The sequence below is a fragment of the Acomys russatus genome, chromosome 6 (genome assembly GCF_903995435.1).
Source record: "Acomys russatus chromosome 6, mAcoRus1.1, whole genome shotgun sequence".
Taxonomy (NCBI): Eukaryota; Metazoa; Chordata; class Mammalia; order Rodentia; family Muridae; genus Acomys; species Acomys russatus.
In genome coordinates, this window is record NC_067142.1 from 33,455,106 (window position 1) to 33,481,781 (window position 26,676).

Genomic DNA, 26,676 nt, shown 5'->3' on the forward strand with positions numbered 1-26,676 from the left:
ACCCAAGTCCAGACCTGTGATCTCAGCCCTTGTAGCCCTGCGAGGACATTCGTGCTTGTATTTGCTGGTGGATGTGGTGCTGAAGAGAGGCAGAAAGGGGCCCCCCATGTCAAACAAAGATCTAAGAGATGTCCCAGGCATTGCAGCAACTCAGACTCCCAGGTTCCTTTCCCATGCCACTGACTTGCGGGCATCAGTGGTCTAGAGACGCTGACCCCTCAGGCTCTTATTCTGAGGGTGAGAGGATGCGAGGCTTAGCACCAGATGCTCATTTCCCCTCTTGATCTCACAGTAGTGATCAGGCAGGAGCCCCACAGAAGTAACAAGTGTGGGGAGGCTACATCACTGCAGCACAGTAAGAAAACTTTGTGTGGACCAGGAAATTTAATGTCTGTAAACAACTTGAACAGAGCTCACACTGCGTCAGCACACTTGTCTACAGGCCAACTAACAGCCACAGCGTTGTCCTATGAGGTACATTGTGTGGGCGGATTTCCCCACTTCAAGAGGAGGAGGTTATGAGCAGTAGGTTGCCATTCTACAAGACTAGCTTTTGCCTACCCACTGTACTGCCTCTGGTGTTTAAAATGTATTCACAGCATTTGATGTGCAGTGGTGGGATGAGGCTCCATAGGAGTCTCCTGATTGTGTGGCCCTGGGGACGTTGTCTCTGGCTCGCTCCCCTCTTCCTTTTTTTTTGCTAAGAGGGGCTCACCAATCCTTGGTCACACACCCTTCCTTCTAATAAGCTCCATTCTTGGTTTTTTTTTTTTTTTTTTTTTTTTTGTTTTTTTTTTCTATCAGGGCCATTGACTACCCAATTGTGCTTCTCTCTTAGAGCTGACCATTTGCTCAGGGTTGGGTCTCCATGAAGGGTCCACTTTACAACGCTGTCGCCTCCTCCATCTTCTCACTGGTCACACAGAGGGGCACGGTTGGGAAGTCATAGAGAGATCCTATTGGAACAAAAGGAAGTTCTGGGGGCCTAGACATCAGGTTCACCACTCCACGAAGTCCCTGGCATAAAATACTGCCTCGTACATCACAGAGTTATACAGGAAGTGGCCTCAGAGAGTCAAGATAGACTAGGACAGAACGGAGATGGACTAAGGGTTTGTTTTCGCTGAGGCAGGAGTGAAGACAATAATTCCTGCTCTCTGATGCCGGAGTCCTGGCCTTGGGCTGCCTTCCAAGGGCATTAGCCTGCACTGGGCGTAGGGCCTCCTGTGCAGCTTTTCACAAGTTACAAGGACACCGTCATACGCAAGCTACCCTTTTCCTGCATACTATTGGCTCTTTTCCAGAGCCCTAGCCATGGCATTGATGAATGTAGGCTCTCTACAAGGAATAGCAAATAAAGGCAAACCTCTTTAATGGAAGATTAAAGAAACATGAGCCTGTAACTGGAAAGCCTCTCTCTCTGCTGCTTCAGGTATTTGCATTTTAATTGGCATTGTGAAGTATTCCCAGCTGTTTTGACGGTTCCACCTCTCTTCCTTTGGCAAAAGAGCGTGTCTTGTTAACTCCCTTTGGGCCTTGTGATGGGGCTACCTAGGGCTTCCCGGGGGTGGGGGGAGGGGACTGGGGGGTGGGAGGGTGGGTGGGGGTTCAGGCCCTGAAGCAGAGAGAGAAGGCTGTCTGCAGGCCATGGCCCTTGGGACCTGGACTCTGAGCCTAGGAGGTCAAGCGGTCAGGAGACCAGGATCCTAGCACCCTGTTCTGCTAGGATCTCAGGGGTCTTGTTGACTTGAGAAGGGTCTCAGGAACCTCAGTTTGCACATGATGAAATAAGTTTGGTAATGAGGGCTCCGCCTCTGACGGCTGGCCCGTGGCCCCCATGACTAACCTATGTAAATGCTTTCCTAACCTCGAGGTGCTTGCCCAAACAAAAGCAAACCATATTTATTTCTAGATGTCAGCCCTCGGCCTAGATATATAAGACCCTCACGGGTACTGTCTGCCTAGGGCAGAAGCCACCAGTTCCCAAGGGGCACTTCTGACAGACTTTCTCCCCCACCCCCTCCTCCTTACTGGTCAGGCTCTGCTGAAAAACTGATGTGCTACTTCACCAACTGGGCCCAGTACCGGCAGGGGACAGCTCGATATTTACCCAAGGATGTGGACCCCACCCTGTGTACCCACCTCATCTATGCATTCGCTGGCATCAAGAACCACCAGCTCAGCTCTGTAGAGTGGAATGACCAACTTTTCTACCAGGAACTAAACGGCCTAAAGAAGATGTGAGCCAGAGGGGGGAGGCGGTGATTGGTGGAGCCTCCCCCAACCCAGAAAACTGTCCATCACTGCAACCCTGCTAGCAACCTGCTGTGTGGCGCTGGGCAGGTCATAGCTCCTCTCTCTGGTCACCTGTGTTCACTTTAGAAGAGAGAGGGTGGATGAGGGATTTGCAAAGGGCCTTTTGGTTTAAATCCAAATAAGATCAGGATTGCAAAACTGGATGGGGGAAAAAAAAAACTGGGTGAAATTCCCTTCCTCTTGGGCGTACTCTAAAAGGAATCCATCTTCAGGTAACTTACAAAGCCCCTCTTAGGTCTCTGGTTACTTACGCTGCCTCAGTTCCTTGTGTGCACGCACCTGTGGGGTGCTCCCCTACTCAGACACTCGGTCCTCTATGTCACCCACAAATCTTTCCCGATCTACAGCTCCCAGTGCACTCAGCACAGGCTGTGTTCCCAGGGGCCAGCGCATGCTCAGGCCTGCTCCTACTGCCCCTCCTACCCTATTACTTTGTCAATCCTCCAAGCTGGTGAAATACAGCCTTGTACACCTCTTGTCTTTTCAGGAACCCCAAGCTCAAGACTCTCTTAGCCGTTGGGGGCGGGAGCTTTGGTACCCAGAAGTGAGTGGACGTGGAAAAGTGGGTGGTAGAACCCGTGGATGGGAATGTGGCACACTGGCAGAGAGAGCCCTCCTGGCGGGGAGGTGGGGGAAGTAGGCGGGGCAATGGTATGGCAACGAGTGTGGTCCTGGACCATGGGGATTTTTCCCTCTGGTGCTAGGCCCTCTTCAGGGTGGGATAGCAGTGGTGTGGGTGTGGCTCCAGGTTGCCCTAGATGTCGTCTTAGCTGAAGTCCGGAATCTAAAACAGCACAGAGAGCCCTGACCTCCAGCCTCAGTCTCCTCCTTCAGAAATCCCAGACAACACGCAGTGTGCTTTCTCAGTTCTGAATGGGATAGCTTGTCAGTGAGATTGAGCTTGGCTGCCCAATTATTGTCCATTTCTGTAATTTATTTTTATTTATGGAAATAATGAAGCTAGAAATCTGTTGGAAAAATCTAGAATATATAGTTCGCAAAGCTTTAAATAATTTTAAAAAATGGTTTTGGGGCCACGAGACCTTTTGAGAAAGTGATGAATGTTACAACTCAACTTCCCAGAATAACACTTATATGTTTAAGTTAACATTGTTAAGATGTTTTTAATTAACATTGTTTTTAGCTTGGTATTCCCAGAGACACAGACTTAAGAATTGACACCATTAATTTAATGAAGTTAGAAGTTAATAAAAGGAAATCAAAATAGAGTCAGTCTATAAAAAACTTAAGATCCTTAAGAAGTCCAAGAAGTCTTGGAGGGTCCACCAAGCAGGGAAGATAGGCGAGAGGTGTCCTGGGGCTAATGTGGAGATTCAGAAAGAGCTCTGGACAGCACAGAGGTCAGTGTCAGCACACAGTACTCTACTTTACCTGTCTGGGAGCTCAATCATGGGGTCCCAAGTTCCCTGCTAGTCCTAGTACTTGCCCCCCTCTGCCCCCCCCCACCACCCCGACTGCATTAGAGAAAGCCGTACCTCTTTTCCCAGTCTCCACAGAGAGTAGGAGGCCAGGATAGTCCTGATTGACAGTGAGACTGTTCGGGGACTGGAGAAGCCCTGGTGACATTGACTCTGGGGCTTAGAAAGCCCTTCTATTTTTCCTTTCCTTAACCAGGCCACTAACATGCCAGCAAGTATCCCAGCAACCCCTGGGCAGCCATCCTAGAGCCCTTTCTGGTCTAAACACAAGATTGGGACCCCAAGTACTTTCCTCCTTGTCCTTAAGGAAGACAGTGACCTTTAGTCTGACCCCAGTCAGGCTACACCCCTTCCATCATTCCACAGGTTCACAGATATGGTGGCCACAGCTTCCAACCGGCAGACCTTTGTCAACTCAGTCATAAGGTTCCTGCGCACTTATGGCTTTGACGGCCTTGACCTTGATTGGGAGTACCCAGGAAGCCGTGGAAGTCCAGCAGCAGACAAAGAGCGATTCACAGTCCTGTTACAGGTATGGCTGGATGGGACTAGGGGCACTCAGTCGGCCAAGTGACTCAGGGTGGAGGCCCCACTGCATTTGAATTGCTGCTCTGCCCCCAGGGCCACCAGGGCCAGCAGCTTCAGACTCCATCGTGTGAACACCTATGGAGCCCCTGCCCCTGCCTTTCCTCTGCATTCTTCTTCCCACAGGACTTGGCCAAGGCCTTCAAGGAAGAAGTTCAGTCCTCAGGGAAAGAGCGGCTCCTTCTGAGTGCAGCTGTACCGACTTGGCGAGGCTACGTGGATGCTGGTTATGAAGTGGACAAGATTGCTCAGTGAGTCTCAGGTGGTTGACTCAGTCCCCCATGTCCTCCAAGGCTGGAGCAGCCCAGGATGGCTGAGCTTCCCAGAAGTGGAGCAGATCTTTGCCTGCAAGATGTAGCTTTCAGGTGCTACCCAGGTGTCCGGGGAGTCCCTGTGTGTTGCATCTGCTGCTCTGTGCCTCCAGATCTTTTTATGGGTGTATGTGGGGGGGGGGTCTTTTTCTTCCCTTCCTTGAGTACTTTCTCTTCCTTGGGTACTTGTTAAAGAAAGAACACCTTTGGGGCAGGGAGAGGAAGAGCAAATCCCCAAGCATTTCCAAGAAAATGGGAAAATCACAGTGTGGTATGTGGAGCTGCAGCCCCTATGACACTTGAGAGCTGGTGGCGCACGCCTTTATTCCCAGCACTCAGGAGGTAGAGGCGGGTGGTCTCTGTGCATTTGAAACCAGTGTGCTCTACACAGTGAGTTCTGGGCCAGCTACATAGAGAGATATTCTCTCTCTCTCTCTCTCTCTCTCTCTCTCTCTCTCTCTCTCTCTCTCTCTCTCTCTCTCTCTCTCTGTGTGTGTGTGTGTGTGTGTGTGTGTGTGGGTGTGGGTGTGGGTGTGATGGAGGAACACTTGAAAGCCTATTAGAAATGCAGCCTGCTGAGTAAGAACCTACAATTTAGTGAGATTCCCTGGGAATCTCTGAGCTATCATTGCTTCCAAAATGGTGAAAATTGAACCAGCTTTCTTGCACAGAACAGCAAATACCTGAGGGTGCTGATGGGACAATACATAGGGGAAAGACACCAATGGCCAGGGCCACAGTAGGGATGGGAATGGCCTGAGGGTGAGGGGTGGAGAGGGTACCCTCATCTTTCCTCCTTTTCCCACCTCTTCCCACATCTCCTGCAGGAGCTTGGATTTCATCTACCTTATGGCCTATGACTTCCATGGCTCCTGGGAAAAGACCACAGGACACAACAGCCCCCTCTACAAAAGGCAAGAAGAGAGTGGGGCAGCCAGTGAGCTCAATGTGGTAAGTGGTCAGTGGGGTGAGGCAGGGATCCCCTGTCCAGCAGGACCTGTGCAGTGGCCTCATTTAAACCCCAAACCCCTCATGGAAAAGGCAAACAGGAAAACCAAGTGAGACACCGACACCAAAGAACCATGGTTTTCCTGTCATCTTCGCCTGTTTGCTTTCCCCTGTCCCATACCACTTCTGAGGGGAGAGCCTCATCTCTTTGCAGTGTCTTAGCTGACAACAGAGCAAGTCACTTTAATGACATCAGACACACAAGGGATCAATAGAACTTTGACTCTCCACCCACATGGCTGCCATGTGTTTCACATTCATCTCTTGCCCAAGGTTGACAACACCAAAGGGAATGTCACTCAGGGAGGAACTACCCAGCCCCAGCAAAGGGTAGACTGGTCTTAGACTGCAGTTGGGTTTTCCTGCCTGACTCTTTCTCCCTGAGCAGTCTGGACACCTTACATAAGCCCAGCGTACACTCACAAGTCAAGAATAACTGTATCAGTTCTTTAAGACAATCATCTCAATGTTCCCTAAATTAGAAGGCCTTTTGCTTTTGGTGTCCCATATCTCTGTGGTGGCAGGAGTGGCATATTTTTATCTCTCTGGCTCTTTCACAAAATTCATACTGTGGGCTGGAGGGTCACATCAGGGCTGACTGCTCACCTCATATGGAAAACAGCATAGGTTTTGAAGGAAGCTTAATAGCTCAGTCCAGTGAAGGACACAAAGACGCAAAGCTCGTTGTCCTGTGGAGCGGATGTCCAACCCTCTGGGCTGGAAAAGGAGGCATTTTCACTTGACCACAGGTCTTCTACTTGTCACACTGTGCATCTGAGAATTGTTTTTGACCAGAGGAGGCCCCTGGCCAAACATACATAGAAAGTACCATTTGGGCTGGCAAGGGGACCTGGGTTTTTCTCTCAGAAAGCTGAATTTGATCATGAGTATATTATTCACGCTAACAAATAGAAATTGATGCTTTCCCTAAGAGGCCTGGACTTGCCATAAGGAAAACAAGCCACACCTGGGCTTGAAGGACGCATCTTCATCTTCCAATACTTATTCAGTCTGACTAGATCAAATCCCTTCCAGCCATAGGCCTAGGATTACACTCCTACTAACACACAATTGTGGAAAGGCCTTGTTCAGAGATGGGTGGTTAATGCAAACCCAAATCCTGGATCTTGTTCTCAGGTGAAACTTACACTAGTTAACAGAGAAAATGCTCACAGCTCCCTGCATCACATCCACTAGGCTCACATACGTGGTACGCCCTTGAGTTCAAAGGCCATTTGTATTAGTCTTCTTGTAAACACATCACCGAGCATGGTACGAATTTGTGTCTACTTTCATTGGTGATGCATTCCAAGCCTCTAGGACAGAGCCCGGAGCACAGCAAACTGTTGGCGACTGTTTCATAAATGGTTGCCTGGTTCCAAAGCCCCAAATCTGGCTATTTGGCCCTGCAGGTTTAGGAGCCTAAAGTGGGATTGAAAGAGGATGGGCATGGGTGGGGTGCTCATGAAGAGCCTTGGGTCCAGTGGAGGAGGTCCTACACCCCCCCCCAATCTATAGAGTCCCGTTCTCAACCAACCAGAACCAAGGTAAAGAGAGAGTAAGCAGACCCTTCTTCTCTACCAGGATGCCGCCGTGCAGCTCTGGCTGCAGAAGGGGACCCCTGCCAGCAAACTGATCCTTGGCATGCCCACCTATGGGCGTTCCTTCACCCTGGCATCCTCATCAGACAGCAGAGTTGGGGCCCCAGCCACAGAGGCCGGTACCCCAGGCCCTTATATTAAGGAAAAGGGGGTTCTCGCTTACTTTGAGGTAAGAAAGCTTTCACTGTCCTGAGTATGGTAAAGGGCCAGAGGCTCCTGGGAGGCTCCTGTGAGGTGAAAGGGGTTCTCCTGCAGCTTCTGAGTAAAGGTAAAGCATGGAGACTTCTGACGAAGGAAACTCCACCCGATCCTGGCCACCTTGTGTATCCCCTTATGTTTGGGTGCCTGGAGTTTAAATCCACAGCTCTAGGTGATGCTACCAAACGTACTATGGTCTCTAGACTTATGTACTATGGTCTCTAGACTTCCGCTGATGGGAATTTTACAATCTTTGGTCTCCTCTTGGCATGAGGGAATGGGTACTGTTAATCCCGAAAGATTGGAGGAGAAAGACCACGGACCCGAACACCATGGCCAAATTAATTAAATCAAGCAATTCATTAAAGCAAGCTTTGTGTGTATGTGGGATGCCTCTGCCTAAGGTGGGGTTCAAGAGGTCAGCATCGATATGGGGAAGATTTTATAGTTTAGGAGTAGGGGGGTTCCAAATGGGGGATTTGGCAGGAAAATAGTGGGGTACATAAGCTGAACACAAGCATACCAAGTTGTTTATAACCACCTCCTGAAACAAAGACATGGCTGCAAGGTGCTCATAACAAGGTGCTCATAACAACAAGTGGTCATAACAGCAGGTTGTTATAACAGCCTGTGGTCATAACAACAGGTGGTCATAACAGCCCGTGGTCATAACAAGGTGGTCATAACAGCAGATGGTCATAACAGCAGGTGATCATAATAACCTTTTTGAAACAAAGTGACAGTTGTTGTTTCCTGGAACAGGTAGTACAGAACTGGATGTAGTTAAGATCACAGGTGGGGCAGAGCCCAATCCTTGAGAAATAGCGATTTAAGCATAAGTAGGAAGGAATGAGCCTAGTTTATCTTTGCTGTAAGATGGCTTTTAAGCCTAAAATGAAGGCAGCCTTACTTATCAGTACCTTCCTCCCTAATATGGCTCTGTTCCTGCAGGTCTGCTCCTGGAAGGGAGTACACAGAATCAAGGACCAGAAGGTGCCCTATGCCTTCCAGGGCAACCAATGGGTGGGATTTGATGACATGGAAAGCTTCAGAGCCAAGGTGAGGACCATCCCTGCTGGGAGGGGGTGGCCACAGGCGGATCTAAGGCTTGTCAACAAGTCAGCACTCAAACCCTCTTCAAGGATGAGTGGTCTTGTAAATGCGCCGACATGTCACCCTCTTCATGTGACAGCGTCTTGAACATTTCTCAGCTATTGATGAAGAAAAGGCACATGGAAGGCTGAAGTTGTCACTCAGTGGTAGAGTGCTTCTCTGCAGGCCCATGCTGGGACATGTGATTTTATGTGGTCTGTCGGCCAGATTTGGAGCATGTTCGTGTGTCATCCTGCTCAATGTGGGTTCCATCATGTGTTTCCTGTCCTCTCTTCCTGAAGAGATCCTCAGCTCCTGAAGAGAACAGAGCCACCCTAGTTTTTCAGCAGGCCTCCTGCGTCATGGCCTTTCAGAAACCCAGATGAAGTTCTCTGTGGGAATCAAGGAGAGTGGAGGAAGGATTGTAGAGGAAGTGTGTTTGAGGCAAGTCCTAAAGTCTAGCATACAGGCATCCATGGAGGAAACTGTGTGGCCAGTCAGAGTGGAGAAGAAAGGGGTGGAGCCCATGAAGGAGAGTGAGGTTTGCAAGAGGTCCAGATCAGCCTAGCTCCCAGCCCCTCTCCACAGACATCACAGTGCCCTAAGTGTCTCTGAGGGAACCCTCAGGCTCAGCATATTCCCTCAGGAACCTTGAGAGTGACAAGGACGTGAAGACATGAAGATGTGAAGGCACAGCTTGCCTCAGAACTTCTGGGAAGCTGAAACCCTGATTTCCTGTGGTAACCAAAGCCTTTAACAGCCAATAGACAATGCTTTAATCACCCACATTTGCTCACACCCCCAGGTCAGCTATCTGAAACAGAAGGGGCTGGGAGGGGCCATGGTCTGGACCCTGGACTTGGATGACTTCACTGGTTCTTTCTGCAACCAGGGCCGGTACCCTCTCATCAGGACACTACAGCAGGAGTTGAGTGAGTAAGGGGACCAGAGGCTAAACTCAGAGAGTGGGGTGCACACCCTTCCCTCTCGTAAGCCTTTCTGAGGCAACGACTGTGCCTCAATACTGTGATTTCTCAAATTGCATGCACCCTAGGAGCTAAGGAAACTGTTGAAAACTCTGAACCTTTGCACCCCTTTCATGTTTCTTGTTGGCAATACCCTGCCGGGGTGTGGTAACAGGGATTCCCTCCTCGAGTCTTAGCCTAGGAGAGCTGTTTGCTCTTATCAAGAAGAAAACCGGCTATCACTCTGTTGTGTAGAACTCCCCTGAGGGGACCCCCCTCACCAGCATATGGCTAGGTTGCAGCTGGTATGCAGTCACCAGCTGCAGCCTCCCAGGCTGTCTTGCAGGCAGTGCCCAGCTGTAGGTGTGGCTGTGGTCTGGATGTGGGATGTGGGGTATGGGGTGCCAGGCTGCAGCCTCTGGTGGCTGCTGCTGTGTGCTTGGCCTGTGGTTTAGAATTCATTGGGCCAATATTGGTTGAACCTTCTTTGTCTTTCTAGACCTTCCATCCGTACCTCCAAGAAGCCCAAAACAGAAAGAATCTGGGCCACACCAGCCTTCTGAGCCAAAGCAGGGATCCAGCCCAGGGCTAGACACCTTCTGTCAAGGCAAAGCCGATGGGCTGTACCCCAACCCTGGAGACAAGTCCAGTTACTTCAACTGTGCAGGGGGGCGGCTATATCAGCAAAACTGTCCCCCAGGCCTCGTGTTTAGTGCCTCTTGCAAGTGCTGTACCTGGGGTTGAATCCCCCAAAGCCTGCCTCTGTTTACCCTAGGGGCTGCTGGCCTTTCTCTGTTCTCTTCATGACCCGGCTTCGGGCCAGCCTCTTGGCTTACTTTTTGTCTCTCCTGGGCTGCCTCTTTACCTGCAGAATAAATATTTAGTTTTCACCTGTGATGATGTAACTCAAAGGAGCTCACTTAAGCACATTGTTGACTCAGAAACATCCTGGAGGACCAAGACGAGAGGGTGGCACATAGCCAGCAAGGGTCAGAGGCAGAAGGGACATTTAGGATGGGTCAGACCCCATGAAATTCTCACTTCACTGAGTCCACCTGACAGCAGGCATCTGCCAGTACCAGTACCCAGGTGCCAGCATACAGGAGAGCATGGCCAGCTCCACACATCCACCGGCCACTGGTTCAGGAGCCTTTGGGGAAAGAGGTGCTTAATCTCTGCTAGGCTGTTATTTCCCAAATGGACACATGATGGCAGCAGAGAAGAGCTTTTTTTTTTTTTTTTTTTTTTTCCCCCTGCAGCCGCTGGTGAAGTCACCAGTCCTGGGAGGACTGAGTCACCCTTGCACCTACCTGGGCTTGGGAGCTCCATAAGGACAACCCTATACTAAGGGCTCGCTTTGAAATGGAGCCTCTCGGGTGCTTTCACGTACTCAGCCTCAGCCACTGCTCCCAGTAAGTAGACGACACAGAACAAAGGCTTAAGATAGGCCAAGATAGGCATGTGCCCCAGGGTCACCTATCTACCCACCAAACGGTGAGCTAGCTGACTGTGGGTCACATGCCTACAATCCCAGCACCCCTGGGGCTGAGGCTGAGCATCAGGCCAGCCTGAGCTATGTAGTAAGACACCGTTAAACAGAGAAGAACAAATAAGTGATACATATCCTTGCAGCTTCCGGTGTCTTGACCATTACATTTGAAGAAAATCTTCATTTTCTAAAGGTCCTTGTGTTGTGCACTTGCTGGATGACTGGTTTGTCATGGGGAGAGAGAGGTGGTACCTGGGCTCTTGTTTGATTGCAAACACAAAACCCTAAGAACACCTTGTCCATCCCTGCACCCCCAGCCTTCCGCAGTCTACTCTGCTGCCCAGAACTGCCTGCTTTTGCACATATTCCCACAACCCCTGGGCTCTGAACCTGAAAAAAAAAATCCCTAACTGTTTAGAGCAGGGTCCAGGGTCAGCTTCCTACGGAGCGTGCCTGAAAGCAGGGATGACTGTAGGCCGACCAGGTGCCTATCATGGCTTCAGGTGAGGAAATAGCCAGGATTTCTCTGTCAGGTGAGAGGCATTCCTGCTGTCTGGGTGACTGCGGGTGGGTATCCAGTGTTTGGGAATCAGCGCAGAAACTAGCACACACTCCTGTCAGGACCATGTGCTTTTCTGAGTGTTCAAATGGCCAAAGTCCTCCCAGATACCAAAGCCTTTTGTCTGTGCTATTTTTATCCACAGGAGAACATGAGCCACAGTCTCTCTTTGGTCTCCGTGGCCCTGTTCCTTCCCACACCCACAGTCCCTGTGTCAGCCGAAGCCAAGTCACCTCTCACTCGGACATGGCTTTTCCCTGGTCTCTCTGCTCCCTGACCCTCTCTTCCCTAGTCTGTCCTCCACACCTAATCAGCTTAGTCCTTATAAATTAAGGATCAAATCTGATCACTTCCCTTGCTTAGAAACTACTATCAGCTTGCCCAACCTAAAGAATAAAGTCCCTATCCACTAACAGTGCTAAGACTCCTCGTCAGACCCTGGCCTCTGTTCCTGGTCTTGCCTCCTGTTATGACACAGGACTCTGGCTCCTAGTACCCAGCCATCAGTGTTAACCTTAGGCCTCCAGATGCCAGCGTGCGGCCTCCAGGTGGCCACCATCACCTTGCCCACTCAGGTGCACCCCATTTTCTGAATGGCTCTGAGCCTGAAGCACTTAGTATACAAGAAGCCATCTGTAATTAATTAATTAATTAATTTAAAAAACAGCCATCGGTACCTACAGTGACTCTTCTACCTCCACTGTGGGCTCTGTCTGGGCCCACACTGCTCTATTTCCACCACCACCCCCACCACCCCCACCCCCGCAGCTGAGTCTTTCGGCACAAGCCAAGCATCTGGAATATTTCAATCCTGGTGCCAGGTGGATGCAGCGGGGTTGGGCAGTGTGCAGGGCAGGTTGGGGGTAGTGCGAAGCGTTCAGGGCTGGGCCTTCCAGGGCCAACATTTGATATTCAGCAGACAGTGGGCCAACGAAATCCTTTCAGTGTTACAAAGGAAAGGCTATGTGGCTGGGGACTGAAACTGGGTGTGGGTGGGACCACCCTCCAGGGTAGTTGCAAGGTCCCTATGTGGATATCACATATGAGTTAAAATCCCGGGAGACTTGCCCACACCGTCCTCAGATGTGGGGTTATTATGGATGGCCAGGCCTTCCCTGGCTGCTTTGTGGATTCAGCTCAAAAGTCAGAGCCTCAACCTTGGCCCCCTCTTCTAAATGCCACCCACTCACCTTGCCCTGGCTGTGGTCCTTCCTCTGGCATGATGCCTTAGCCAGGACCCCAATTAAGCGGTTGTGACTGTGGCCTCATACGCACATCTCCCAGATTTGCTTATTTCCCTGAATCTTAGGCTGACCCTCATCCTAGTTCTCACCTGATCGGTGGCATCGTAGGTAATAATAGTCGAGGTAAGGGATCTTAGGCCACTGCTTTGTTTCCCCGCCTCAGGCCAGGCTGGCTCAGCCAGTGCCCAGGCACTCAGGGCTCTGCACAATACGGTTCCATTCAGCATCCCTCTTATTCACTCCGGGCTGCACTGCAGGGCAAAGCTTGCCCCTGCTCTGTCCACCCTGTGCATGAACATCTCCTTTCCTTGATAGCTCTAGTCACCCTCACAGAGTCAGCCTTGGGTTACTTCTGGTAGGGCATTCCCATGGGCCTTGGCAGATCAGCGACAGTTCCTGCCACTGCACTATGGGCTGCCGCGTTCACGTCTGCCACTGTGGTCCTCGGTGGATGGCGGACCCTGCCACCAGATCTCAAGCTCCTCAGAATACGGACACTGGTCCTCTCCTTCCGCTGAATGTGCTCGAGGCTCAGTAAAAATCAGATCATTTATCATGAAAGATAACCTTGAACTTCTGATCCCCATCTCATCCTCGTGAGTGCTGGGATTCTGAGTGTGAGCTGTCACACCCAGTTTATGTGGTTCTGGGCATTGTACACCATGCTTTGTGCACACTAGACAAACTGAGCTGAGTATTCCCAGCTAGTTTCCTCCTCCTTTTATCATCAGGCACAGATATCAGTTCTGCTCCCTGAGGATTTTGCATCCTACAGTAAGTAGCACTGCACAACAGGGCACTGCCCTCGCAAGCTTCTCTATGAAGCATCATTTGTCCTTTTAATGCTAACCTTCCGCCACTAGGAATTAACATCTCCTGCCTGACAATGTGTGGACATGACAACTATTTACAGAGTGAACCGAGGTTCTTGAACACTCACCGTGTCCCTATAAAGTGACATCTCATCATTCTCTGGTTACAAGGCCAAGGTGTGGCAAGGCTGGGATTTAGATGCTGGCCTAGATAAGACCCACAGCCGAGGTTTGTGCTCAAACCACCGTGGACGTTGCTGCGTTAAAGCCTGTGCGATGTGATTGTCTCCTCTACGCCGTGTCATGGATAGACCCAAGGCAGTGCGCGCTGGGCATCTGCACTGTATTATCCATGCATCCGTGCCGGGTTACCTATACCCTGGGTCTTAATTTCCCACTGTCATCTCTACAGGATTTCACATGCAGGCACAGGTTGTAAGGCCATATCCAAGTCAAGACAGGGAGGGAGTCGGGCCTGCCCCAGATCTGCCCTCTCCTGTCTTTATCCCACAGCTCTTTCTTCTATTACATCTGATGACACAGTTGGTCTGGGCATATGACATCGATTAAGCTGAAAACTATAAGCATTTCTTGAGCATTTACCATGTGCCGACACCCGGCTTAGGCGGGTGGGGTGTGAGTGGGGTCGCAGGAGTGGGTCCTGCCTATCAGCTATTGCAGAGGGCAGACAAGCTCCAACAGTGAGGAAGGTCAGCCCCAGAGTCAGGGGGGAAGACACTGTGTAGAGCTGCCAGCTCGTGGGGATAAGAGGCAGGCCAAGTGTGGCCTTATTGTAATTAATATTTAGTCCTTTACACACAAGGTGTCCTCTTATGTACCCTGCGTGACTTCCTGCTCCGACTGTCCAAGACAGCCCTCCTCTCTTTCTGAAGTTTAGCAAACATCACTCTTAAACTAGCCTGGTTCTCTGTACCCACCAGACAGCCTGTTACTGCTGCCGCCATTTTAACATAAAAAGTAGATGGTGCCACCAGAGTGGCCTCTGTACCCAGGTTTGACTTGCTAGGGATGGACTTGGAGTGTCGTGTTTGAGAAGAAGGGCCTGAGAGATGCCTCAGTGGTTAAGAGCACTGGCTGCCCTTCCAGGTGATAGGACCCGGATTCCATTCCCAGCACCCACGTGGTGGCTCACAACAGTCTGTAACTCCAGTTTAAGGGGTTCTGATCCCCCTCTTGTGGTTCCCATGGTCACTGCACACACATGGTGAACAGACACACAGGCAAGGCAGAACACCCATACACATAAAAGTTAAAAAAAAAAAAATTTAAGATGAAAAGAATATAGATTTATTTTCACTTTTGGTAGCTTACCCAATGAACGCCTAGAACTTTCTCTAACAGTGCTGGCCTGCTCAGGTCCTAAAGAAGGCCCTGCTGTCTTCTCTCCAATGGCAAAGGAGCATCTCAGCTCTGCTTCCTGGCTGGGTACACCTTCCAGGATGCCCTTCCCACGCTCAGATGGATCACCACCCACCCAGAGTTGTTTTTATTTTGTTTTAATTATAAACTGTATCGCACATATATAAGAATGTTCAAAATACGTGTGTGCATCAACTGTCATAAATCCATCGCCCCTGTAAGCAAGCACAGAGCATCACCAGTACCTTAGACTCACCATCACTACAAGCATACTAAGGGGACAGCTTATATCTCATTATGTCTTAACCCTGTATCTCAAAGTTTGTTTCCTGTGCCTGCGAGCTGTATGAGTTTGTCCTCTTGTCCGTAGGGTCTCCTGCCATTCTTCTGTTGGGAGGCCAATCACATCTTATTGAAGCATAGGAGCTCTCTACATGTTCTGAACTCTTAGGGTTAGAGGTGAGCGTCATACTTCGCTAGGTGGCTTTTTTTTTTTTTTTAAGATTTATTTATTTATTATGTATACACTGCTCTGCCTGCTTGTACCTGTGCAGGCCAGAAGAGGGCATCAGATCTCATTATAGATGGTAGTGAGCCACCTTGTGGTTGCTGGGAATTGAACTCAGGACCTCTGGAAGAGCAGTCAGTGCTCTTAATCACTGAGCCATCTCTCCAGCCCTCTAGGTGGCTTTTTAACGATGCTCTGCTTGTCAGTCTTATCCTTCATGGTTTGGATTTTGTGTCTTTAAGAAATCTTTCTCTAAGCCAGATGTGGCTGTTCACGACTATGATCTCAGCATTTGGGAGGCAGAGACAGGAGAATCACCGGTCTACATAGAAATTTACACCAGGCAGGGCAACATAGCAAGACCCTGCATCAAAAGACCAAAAGAGAAAAAAGGAAACAATGAATCTTTCTCTGAAGTCAAAGAGTTTTTTTGTTTTTTGTATTCTAACAGTGTTGTGTGCTTTTAAAAGATCTCCTCTTAAGGTTTAATCCTTCTGAAATTGACGTTTGTGTGTTTGTATATGCTATCAGGTAGGATCCTGTTTTATTTTATTTTTCCCAGCACAGTTTAGTTGCCAGTCTGTCCCCTTTCTGTGCTGTACAATGTTTTGACAGGTACAAGGGTCTCCTTTTGTTCTCCTAGCCTCGATCTTTCTCTACCCCAGGAACTCACTCATTAGTGATGCTTGCTGGGAAGCTTTAATTCCAGGACAGGACGTCCTTCCATGAAGTCTTAATTGTAGCCATGCCTCAGCTCTACTTGCTGTTCCACAGAGATATCAGAAGCATCTTGCTAAACTCTGTTAAAGTCTTGTCAGCTTTGGTTGGAACTGGTTTGAACTGTGGGCCTATTGAGGGAAATCAGCATCTTTACGACATTGTATCTTCTTGGCTACGGTCAGGATGTGTTTCTTTGTTTTGCTGTCTTTTCACAAGGTATTTTAATGACGTTTTGTAACATTCTTCTTAAATATTGCATACATTATTCCTAGGTTTAAGGCTTATCACTGTAAACTTCTCCCTTTGTAAAAAAGTTCACCTTTCTCTTTAGCTACTGCGGGAGCTTGGTGTGGTAATTTCACTGACTTTTGTGCATGACATTGTGTCTAGCAACTTTTCCACCTCATTAATTTCCTGTTTTGTTTTGTTTCATTTTGAGGCCTGGTCTCAGACCTCGCTGGGTCCTATACTCTGGCCCCTCTGCCCCTCAGCCTCTTAGCATAGACCACCACACCCAGCTGGCTCTTATTAATGTTAATTAAGCTGCAGAGTCAGCCTAGTGTTCTAGGTCGTCAACCACATCGTACTCACAAGTGAGTTTTCTTTCTTGCAGTCCAAAGCCTTTTGTCCATTTCTTGCCTACTGATTACAGGACGCTCTCCAGGAGGTGGTGAATGTCAGCTGCCGTGTAGGTCCCTTTGTCTTGCTCTGGGTCTAAAAGAGGATGTTTTCAATGTCTCTGCACTAAACACACTATTCGTTGTGGAATTTGTTGGGTTTGTTTTTACTTCTGAGATAAGAATTTCATGTAGCCCAGGCTGGCCTCAAAGTTAATATATAGCTGAGTATGACCTTAAATGTGGTCTTCTGCTTGATGCCCACGTGCTGAGATCATAGCAGTGCACTACTGTGTTCAGCTTAAGGTGGGTTTTAAGCAGGCAGGGTGAGGTGGTGGTGCACGCCTTTACTCCCAGCACTCCAGAGGCAGAGGCAGTTGGGTCACTGTGAGTTTGAGGCCAACCTGGTCTACAAAGTGAGTCCAGGACAGCCAAGGCTACACAGAGAAACCCTGTCTTGAAGGAAAAAAAAGAAAAGGAAAAGGAAAAGGAAAAAAGGAAGCTTCCTGCTGTTTCTGCTTTGCTAAGGTTTCTCATGTGCATGGACAAGAATTTTGTCAAATGTTTATTTACAGATTTTTGTTTTTGTTTTTGTTTTACTCTAATAAAATAAATAATTATCAACTATTCTCCCTGTTATGTTCTTCTTATAGCCCTGGGATTATTCTAACGTGGTTATGCTCTATTATAGGCATTTAGGTACATTGCAAGATTAGAGGAATGTTTTTTTCTTTATTTTTGCACGTGTAAATTACTACATAAAATGAAAGTGCACACTTCTCACATTCTGGGATACCTACTGACCCAGCCATTGTCCCTGGAAATAATGAACTAATGTGAGCTTTAAGGCTCTGATAGCCTCAGAAAATGAGGTGGGAGATTGCCTCATTCCCTTTTCTGAGAATTGTGTCAAAATTAAAAAAAAAAAAAAAAAAAAAAAAAAAAAAAAGACTTGGTAGCAGCCACCAGTAAAGCCATCTTGGAGCAATGCTTCATTTTAATTTCATTTTTAAATTAAATGTTTTCAGTGGATGCAGGACCACTGCACTTGTCCTGGAGTAGGCTGAGGACGGATGTACTTTATCACTCTGAAAAGCACCCCTATCCAGCCCCAAGGGACCTGGGAGTGACAGAAGGCAGCATCAGAGCTCTAGTTTTACTGAGAACTCTGTGTCCTGGGTAAGACACAGTCAGGGAGCATGCTGCCCATCTCTCTCTTCCATCTCACCCTCCCAAGGGTCCCCCAGGGGAATCGACTCAGGTGCTGTGAATCTGCTATTTTCCCAGATGTCACCGGAGTGGATGCAGACTGTTCGAGCTCCCACAGGCAGCTTCGAGCCCTCTTAGGGCAGGCAGTTCCTCATCTGGTCCACTGTCCTGACTCCCAAATCCAAGGGAATGCAGAGTCGTCAGGGATCTCGTGAGAGTCCAGGCTCAGTAAACCATCTCTGCGTTCCTCCCTCTTGCCTCCTTTGCCTAGACACCACCAACTCCAACCCATGAGGTCACAAACTCAAGCCATTTCCCTATACTGTAAGGCTCTGGTGTGGGAGAGACCTGCGTGTCTTTCTGACTCTATGGCTTTGTTGTCATTGAGTTTTGGGGACCCAAAATGGACTCTGGGGAAAGAGCTTCACCAACAGAGAGCAGGATGGAAAGAGTGGCAGCGTGTTTCAGATGGGCACAGTCTCTAATGGGGGTTGTATAGCACAGTGTCTCGGGTGTGGACGGGGCCTGAAGGCCCCACCGATCCCCTCTTTTGAGTCTTTGCCGTGTTGTGCAGGGTAGTTTGCCGCTGAGAGGCGCTCTTTCGGCTTCACCTTCTGGCCGGGAGGGAAGCCCACTCCCCTGAACCCAGAACCTGCCTCAGACAAAAAAAAAAAAAAAAAAAAAAAGAAAAAAAAAGAAAAGAAAAAGACATCTTCCAATTTGTTCAGCTATTTGGGCAACACATGTTTTCCAGACACACCGGAAGGGGAGAAACTCCACTCCAAAGACCCGCTGTCACATTTCTCTTGAGCCGCTCCTCATTTCGCCGGGGGTATGAGTGGGGAGGGAGTGGCCATGCATTCCTGGCATGATGATGGCCCTCCTTTGGCCCCCACCAGATGGCACAGGAGATCTGGGGAGCTTAAAGTGGTCCCAAATCCTCTCCACTCCCTTCTCTTGCATGTTCCGTCCATTCCCAGCTGTCACCCAGACCAATAATAACCCAAGGAGGCCAGGCAACCAAAGCCTGGGCTTAACTGAAGACATCCTCCTGGTCCTCACACCCCATTCTCTCCCCTTCATCCCTTGGCAATCAAACTCCATGGTGGGGGCCTGAGGGGGCCTGAGGGGGACTGAGGGGGCCTGAGGGGGACTGAGGGGGACTGAGGGGGCCTGAGGGGGACTAAGGGGGACTGAGGGGGCCTGAGGGCGAAGCAGAGACATCTAGAGACAAAAGGCTCAAGGACTCAGTGTCCATCACTCTTGCCTCGATCACTTACTTGGTCTTCACCATCCTCTAAAGCGCGGCATCCCGGGATAAGGAGGAGCTAGCCCACCCTAACGGGTCCAGAGCAGTTCACTGTTATCTTATCACCTCATCCTCACAATCTGGTTCACTTTGAGACCCTCGCACTGGCAATGGTTTTTGTGGATGCCCTTACTTCGGTACTCATAGTTTGAAAATGGCTGCCAGTACATCACATGCGGCTTGTTTACACCTCTGCATACGTCCTGTGCTGCCTTCTGCAAACAGCCCAGGCTTCATTCACACTGCCTGCCACACAGAAGACCTGGAGAAAGAAAAGATTTGGGCCACGGACCCTTAAAGTCAGAGTACTGAAAGAATGCCACCCATTTTTAGTCCTACTGTGTCACCACCTGCTGTACAGGGCAGTTCACTTTAGCTTTTCTTACCGTGTTCTTCTGTGATCCAGCACGAGTCGCTTCTCACTGGAGTCCTACTATACCGTGGCTGGTTACCACAGCCAGCCACAGCTATCACTCAGGAAAGAAAAATAAAAGGGAAGGCCCCATCCTCTACTTGATGCCAAATATAGATCTCTGATCTGCCAGCCAGTAGGCTCCTTTAAGTATAAACTGAGCTGGATGTATGAAGCTGGTCCACAACTCCTCCCTTGCTGTCCGTACACACTACACTGGGATACACAGAGGAACATTCTCCTTTCTTGGGCAAGTGTGGGACCCACGACAATGGGATGACAGGTGTCTGATGCTGCTCTTTGTTGCTCTTTGCTTGGAGGCCTGCTTTACCCATTACTCAGAGCCTCCATTTCCACCAGTGACCTCAGCTGTACTGTCTCGCCAGTCCACCCTGTGCCACTTCTGCCATGGAGCTAGCCAAAGGGAGCCAGCCATGGAATATGACATCCAGGCTGTATCTGGAGCATCTCTGAGATGACTCAGAGGCCACTGGCCTTTGGGGAGCATCCTGAGTTCCCCCCCCCCAGCCTGCTGATAGAGAGATGTCTCCGACACAGCAGGCCCCAGATGCCTGGAGACAAAGTCTTTCTAATCCTTTAATCCAGTGGTGGGAGCCATTTTCTATTAAGGGACTGTGACTTCAGTGGAAAAAATATAATCATCCCAGGCCATACCGCTGTGTAAAATCACTTTTTTTTTTTTTTTTTTTTGGTTCGGATGCTGCTCTTTTAATTAAGATGTGTAAAACATGAATTTTTTTATTGTTAAGGCAAGGCAAAAAAAAAAAAGTAAATATGAGCAGTGCTGTGTCTAAAGTGTCTTCCAGGCTTGGAGCAACTGAGATGACAGAGCTTGAAAGCATGTGAAAGGGTGGAAAATTGTGTGTGTGTGTGTGTGAGAGAGAGAGAGAGAGAGAGAGAGAGAGAGAGAGAGAGAGAGAGAGAGAGAGAGAGAAGAAGAAGAAGAAGAAGAAGAAGAAGAAGAAGAAGAAGAAGGAGGAGGAGGAGGAGGAGGAGGAGGAGGAGGAGAGGAGAAGAGGAAGGTGATGAGGGGAGAAAAGGCAGCAGGGGGAGTGGGGTGGGAGGGACTAAATGAGAGCAAGAGAGAATTAGAGGGCTGGAAGACTGGGTGCTCAGGACACCATGCTCTAGAACAGTGGTTCTCAACCTGTGGGTCTTGACCCCTTTGTAGGGAGTCATGGGGGTGGGGGGTAGCCCTTAGGTCACACCTAAAACCATTGGAAAACATGGATATTTACATCACTATTCATAACAGCAGCAAAATTACAGTTATGAAGTAGCAATGAAAATAAGTTTATACCTGGGGTGGGGGTCACCACAACAATGAGGAATTAAGGAGTCACAGCGTCAGGGAGGCTGAGAACTGATGCTCTGGAGGATCCTCTCAGCCCAGCTTCTTCTACGGTGTCTAGCTTTCAGACTATTACCAGGAACCAATCACAAAGCCAGCATGGTGAAGAGTTAGTACTACTTACTCCTCAAATGAATGCTAAAGATTAAGGGGCTTTGTTGTTTTGGCTTGGTTTGATTTGGTTTGGGGTTTTAGGTTTTTGAGACAGGGTTTTCCTATGTAGCCTCTGCCTGCCAAATACTGGGATACCTGGCCTGGCCTACCATACCACTAAGATTAAGTATACGAATGAGTAAAGTAAGACGCAGAGAATTTGCTCAGGTCCACACACAATTAACAAGGGTGTGAGTGCTAGAGAAATGACTCAGCGGCTATTCCAGAGGGTCAGAGTTCAATTCCAAGCACTCACATCAGGTGGCTTACAACTGCTTGCAACTCCAGCTCTTGGGGCTCTGGTGTCCTCTTCTGGCCTCTTTAGGAACCTGCACTCACATGCATATACACACAGAGAGAGATTTAAAAAGCAAGTCCTCATCTAAGGCAGAGCTTTTGCTCTTCTCTGAACCACCTCCTGTTGGCCCCCTCCCTGTCACACACACACACACACACACACACACACTGTACACCACAATGAAGCCACTCTTCTTGAACTTACTCAGTCACCCATCTCTCCTCCCCACCATCCCCAACCTCAAAGGTTTGTCTGGTCTGTCCCTTCCTCTGGTCTATCCCTTCCCAGACCTTCTCTGGCCCAGCGGCTCATCCTATGGGGCACTTACTAGAGAGGCATGCCAGTGCTGACACCCCACTCTGGTTTATTTTTCAGCCGGGGACTCTGTACTCCTCAGTGATTTCTCTCTTGTTGATGACCATTCGATTCGGTGGAGGGAAGTTTCCACGTAAGCAAAACTCCATCAACCTCATTAATTACTAGATCCCTAGCGCCTCGCTTCGCTTCCAGCACATGGTAGATGCTGAAAGCGGGTTTGTTGAAGGCTGGGATCAAAGCACGGGGCAGGCAGAGGCTGGAGGACCACAAGTTCCAGGCCAGCCTATGTTATACAGTGAGATACCATCTCTTTAAAAAGTACTTGTCAGCTGGGCAGTGGTGGTGCAGGCCTTTAATCCCAGCATTTGGGAGGCAGGGGCAGGTGGATCTCTGTGAGTTCGAGGCCAGCCTGGTCTACAGAGCTAGTTCCAGGACAGCCAAGGCTACGCAGTGAAACCCTGTCATGAAAAACCAAAAATAAATAAATTAATTAATTAAATTAAAATTTAAAAGTACTTGTCGAATAAACGAATAGACTTCTCTGTAGCCTGGTATGGATGGAGCCGGCTCTTAGCTATCAAAAGGGCATCTTCACCGAGAAGCAATAATCAAGCTGTACAGTTGCATGTCCCACACAAGCTCTGGTCAGAACTCAATCCTTGTACAGAAAAGACCTTGGCTGAGGCTGTAGAGGGAGGTAAAATGAGATGTGACCCAGGCTCCTGATTTGATCTGCTGGAGTTTATAGAGCATGCACCCACAAAGGATTGTAGTTCCCGATGAAACGAGCCATAGACAGTGAGAGTGAGCAAACCAAACATGTTCAAGGGAAGGAGAGAGGCAGTGTGGGGTTTTTACATAGAGTACTGGTGTTAAGCTAGAGTCCTGAATGAGGCTCGGCTCTAAGGAGTTTCAGCCAATAACTGTGGCCTCAGGCCTGAGTCAGGATCCCCAAGGAATGTTCAAATTGGAGGCTAAAAGAAGGGAGGGGGTGTGCTGGGTGTAGCAGGATCGCAGAGAGCTAGCTGGAGCCTTGAGCTAACCACGGGGTAGAGGAGCTCAGAAAGGAGGGTGGCGGGCAGGACAGAGTTAACCTGCTTCTCTCCGTGAACAGTTCAGCCCAGGCGGGTTCCTCTTTTTTCTTCCAGTAGTGTGAAATATAAGCGGGTCAACAAGCATGATTTCTCAATACCAGGAAATGAAGCAACTGTTTTTGAAAAAACAGCCTGCCTCGGTGAGGGCAAAGCTCCAAGCTGTGTCTGTTTGCCTGTCACCGTAATCCTGTTTTTACTCAACAGTTCTGCTAAGGGGGCTAGCTCCTCCGGGAAGGGGTGGGGATCAGGACCTCAGGATGGAGATTGACAAGAAGATAGGCGGGGCCCCAGGATGCCTGGGGGCGGGGCTAGCGGGGAACGGCGGGGAGGGGGGGGCGGGGGGCGCGGGGGAACCCTGAAAGGCTATGGTGAAGTAGCTAGGCTTCTGGAGGTTACCTGTAGAGAGGATCACAACATGGGGAAGGGAAAGAGCAGTCCAGGGGACCCCAGGAATTTCCAGGGAAGATTCCAGGTCCGGAATATTTACCAGCCTCTGCATCCTCGATTTCCATCTTTCCCAGTTCCATGACTCCTCCCACACATTACCCAGCCACTCAGCTTGGAGAACCAGGGACCACAGATGTTATGATTTGAAAAATAAGAAAATAAGATGATAAGATAATAAGATGCCAGGCAATAGGTATTATGGTATATGAGGTTTATTAAGTGAACATGGGGAGAGAAGGAAAGGGGGAGGGGGAGGGGTACCCCAGAGAGAGAGAGAGAGAGAGAGAGGGAGGGAGGGAGGGAGGGAGGGAGGGGAGGGAGGGAGGCAGACAGACAGACAGACAGACACAGACACAGAGACAGAGACAGAGGAAAAAATAAGAGGAAGAGGAGAGGGGGCTAGAGAGAGGGAGGCCACAGGAGGATTTGTCCTTTTATATAGCCCTGGGCAGGGCCATGCCCCCGAGGCAGGTAAGCAGTGACATCACAGGTAGGCAGACTGAAGCGGAATGCTAACAAGGGACATTTCATCTAGTTCCTTTTCCTGAACCCACATCTATAACATCTTTACCTTGCTGCATTGTAACATTGGGCTCACACAAATGTCACCTGCATAGGCTGAAAGCCCCAAAAGCTATGGTTCTCAACCTGTGGGTCACGACCACCAGAAGCCCTACTTTCAATAGCCTTAGGATCTGCCACCCGTACTTTATTTTCACTGCTACTTCGTAACTGTATTTTTGCTACGCAGCCATGTCTCAGTTCCTAACATCATTGGAAATACACGTTTTCTGACGTGGCGACCCTCAGGTTGAGAACAGCTGCCTTGGCTGGTCTTGCTCCCTTAATATTACCTACTCTGATCCCACCCTCCCTCACCCCCAACATCTGGATCATCTGGAGCTGAATGAAGGTGCTGAGGCTCTGTCTCCACTTCTACCTGGTCGCTAAATGGCAGCACTCCTCAGCCTTGGCCTGGGTGTCTTCCTATCCCTAGGAGATACTGTCCCTTGGCTGGCTTTAAAAAGCACCTTTATGCTAGTGACCCGTGTGTGTGTGTGTGTGTGTGTGTGTGTGTGTGTGTGTGTGTGTGTGTGTGTGTGTGTGTACCCAGCTCCACTTTCCCCCCATGAACTCAGGTCTGCAGCTACTCTCTGGCCTACTTGCTTTGTCCGGTGTCAAGGAAGCTGCCTAAGCATTTGCCCTTGGTGTGCCTGAGATGGGCCTGACTCCAAAACCACCTCCTGTGCCCTACTCTAGAAACTTACCATGACCTGCCCACCTTGCAGAAGGTAGGACCCTAGGGGTGCTCCTGCCTCCTCTTTTGCAAAAGTAACTTTTATTCTCCTAGCTCAACTGTCTGGGAGGCTTACTGCCTCCTTCTGCTAACCTAGGCCTAGTCCTGGGAGCTCCTAGCCTCCTCCGTACAATCTAACCTAGGCCTAGAACGTTCTCAGCCTCTGAGACTTACTGCTTAATGAGCTCACCCTTACTTGTTCATTCTGAGTGAGCTCTGGGCTGGCTGGTTCAATTCAGCTGTTCTGGTTCAAACTCTTCTCCCAGCTGATTTATTTAATCTGGCTTCTCTCTCAGTCTGAGTCCTGGTAAAATTGCCTCCTTTCTTTGTAAAACTGCCTCTGAAGTAGCTTCCCTTTCCCCTCTCTTCTCGGAGAGTTGGGTGTATCCTATTCTGTCAACTCTTCCCTGATTCATCACCATGTCTGCTGCTCAATTAGACATCACTTCCAAACATGGGCACTTCCTCCTACAAACTATCTTCACCTTTGTTTGGAATTAAAGGCATGTACCACCAAGCCTGGACCTAAGCTTTTCTTTACCTGATACTTGCTCTATAAAGGCTGGCCTTCAACTCAGACCTGTTTGCCCCTATCTCCTGGATTAAAGATGTGTTTGTATTCCAGCCGGATCACACAAACCTAGAACATCTTTGGCTGTTATCTTTTGCCAGAACAGCCATGTTCTGAATTAACATTCCTCTACACTCCTCAGTTATTTTTTACATCCAACTTTACATCCAAACGTTTGTTGGTTTCCCCTTGAGTAAATGATTAGTCTATGCGTTTCTGCCTCCATCCTTCCAGCCAGAATATGTGTAGTGATCTGAATAAGAATGGCCACAGGCTCGTATATTTGAATGCTTGGACACCAGGAAGTGGCACTGTTTAAAAGGAGTAGAAGGATTAGGAGGTGTGGCCTTGCTGGAGGAGGTGTGTCACTGAGGGTGGGCTTTGAGGTTTCAAAGCCTATGCTAGGTATAGTTTCCCCACCCCCCACTCCTCTCTCTCTCTCTCTCTCTCTCTCTCTCTCTCTCTCTCTCTCTCTCTCTCTCTCTCTCTCTCTCTCCCTCTCTCTCTCTCCCTCTGCCTGTGGGTCAAGATGTCACTCTCAGCTACTGCTCCAGCACCTGCCTGCATACTGCTGTGCTTCCCACCATGAGAATAATGGACTAAACCTCTGGAACTTGAAGCAAGCCCCAACTAAATGTTTTCTTTTATAAAGAGCTGCCTTGGTCATGTGTCTCTTCACGGCAATACAATAGTGACTAAGACAATAGGCTACTATATCTCCTGTCTGGGCATCATTAGTTGCTATTTGTAGTCAGTGTAGTAGTCCTGCAGTCCCATCTACCAGAGAAGGCTGAAGTTGGGGGGACCACTTGAACCCAAGAGTTCAAGACCAGCTTAGGCAATGTAACAAGAAGCCAGCTCAAAAACCTCAGATTGCTTCCTCATGCTCTGACCTCCTCTTACTTGCATCGCTTTGTGTATTTTCCACAGGGCAGCAGGGGTGACTTTGCAGATGTGATTCCTACCCTGAGCACCCATTTACGTGTTCAGAAATGAGGGACAAGACCCCTCCCTGGTTTATAGGAACATGGTGACCCAGATCCTGCTTCTGTCTCCACTCTGCCGCTTGCCTCGCTGGGCTCCATCTGCTCTGGCCATATGAGCTCTTTTGCTTGCTAGTCCTTTTCTCTCCAGGACCTAGCCTGTGGTGTTCTGTACCTACACTCTTTCTTCCTTCTAGGTTAATCCCCAAACCCCTCAGATTTCACCTTAAGCCGGCTGGGAGAGCCCTTCCTGACTGTTGTAGCCACACAAATCCTCATCTAGACTTATCCGCTGACTGAGCCTAGCCAAGCACCGAGTACCTAATAGGGGCTCAGCAAGTCTCTCCTGAAAGAATGAATGTGCATAGC

At 49.3% G+C, this 26,676-nt stretch overlaps 1 protein-coding gene and 1 pseudogene across 1 annotated transcript; both read left to right on the forward strand.

The window, feature by feature from the left end:
* The window catches only part of LOC127190947 (60S ribosomal protein L7-like), a 36,081-nt pseudogene extending 34,769 nt beyond the window's left edge, over window positions 1-1,312 (forward strand).
* A 2-nt stretch (window positions 1,313-1,314) lies between these two features.
* Window positions 1,315-10,398, forward strand: Chit1 (chitinase 1). Its single transcript, XM_051148206.1, has 10 exons — window positions 1,315-1,329; window positions 1,966-2,240; window positions 2,804-2,860; window positions 4,122-4,287; window positions 4,467-4,591; window positions 5,479-5,602; window positions 7,244-7,429; window positions 8,410-8,517; window positions 9,356-9,482; window positions 10,015-10,398. Exons 1-10 carry the CDS (start codon window positions 1,315-1,317, stop codon window positions 10,257-10,259), a joined length of 1,428 nt encoding a protein of 475 aa, XP_051004163.1. The 3' UTR covers window positions 10,260-10,398.
* The last annotated feature ends 16,278 nt before the right edge of the window (window positions 10,399-26,676 follow it).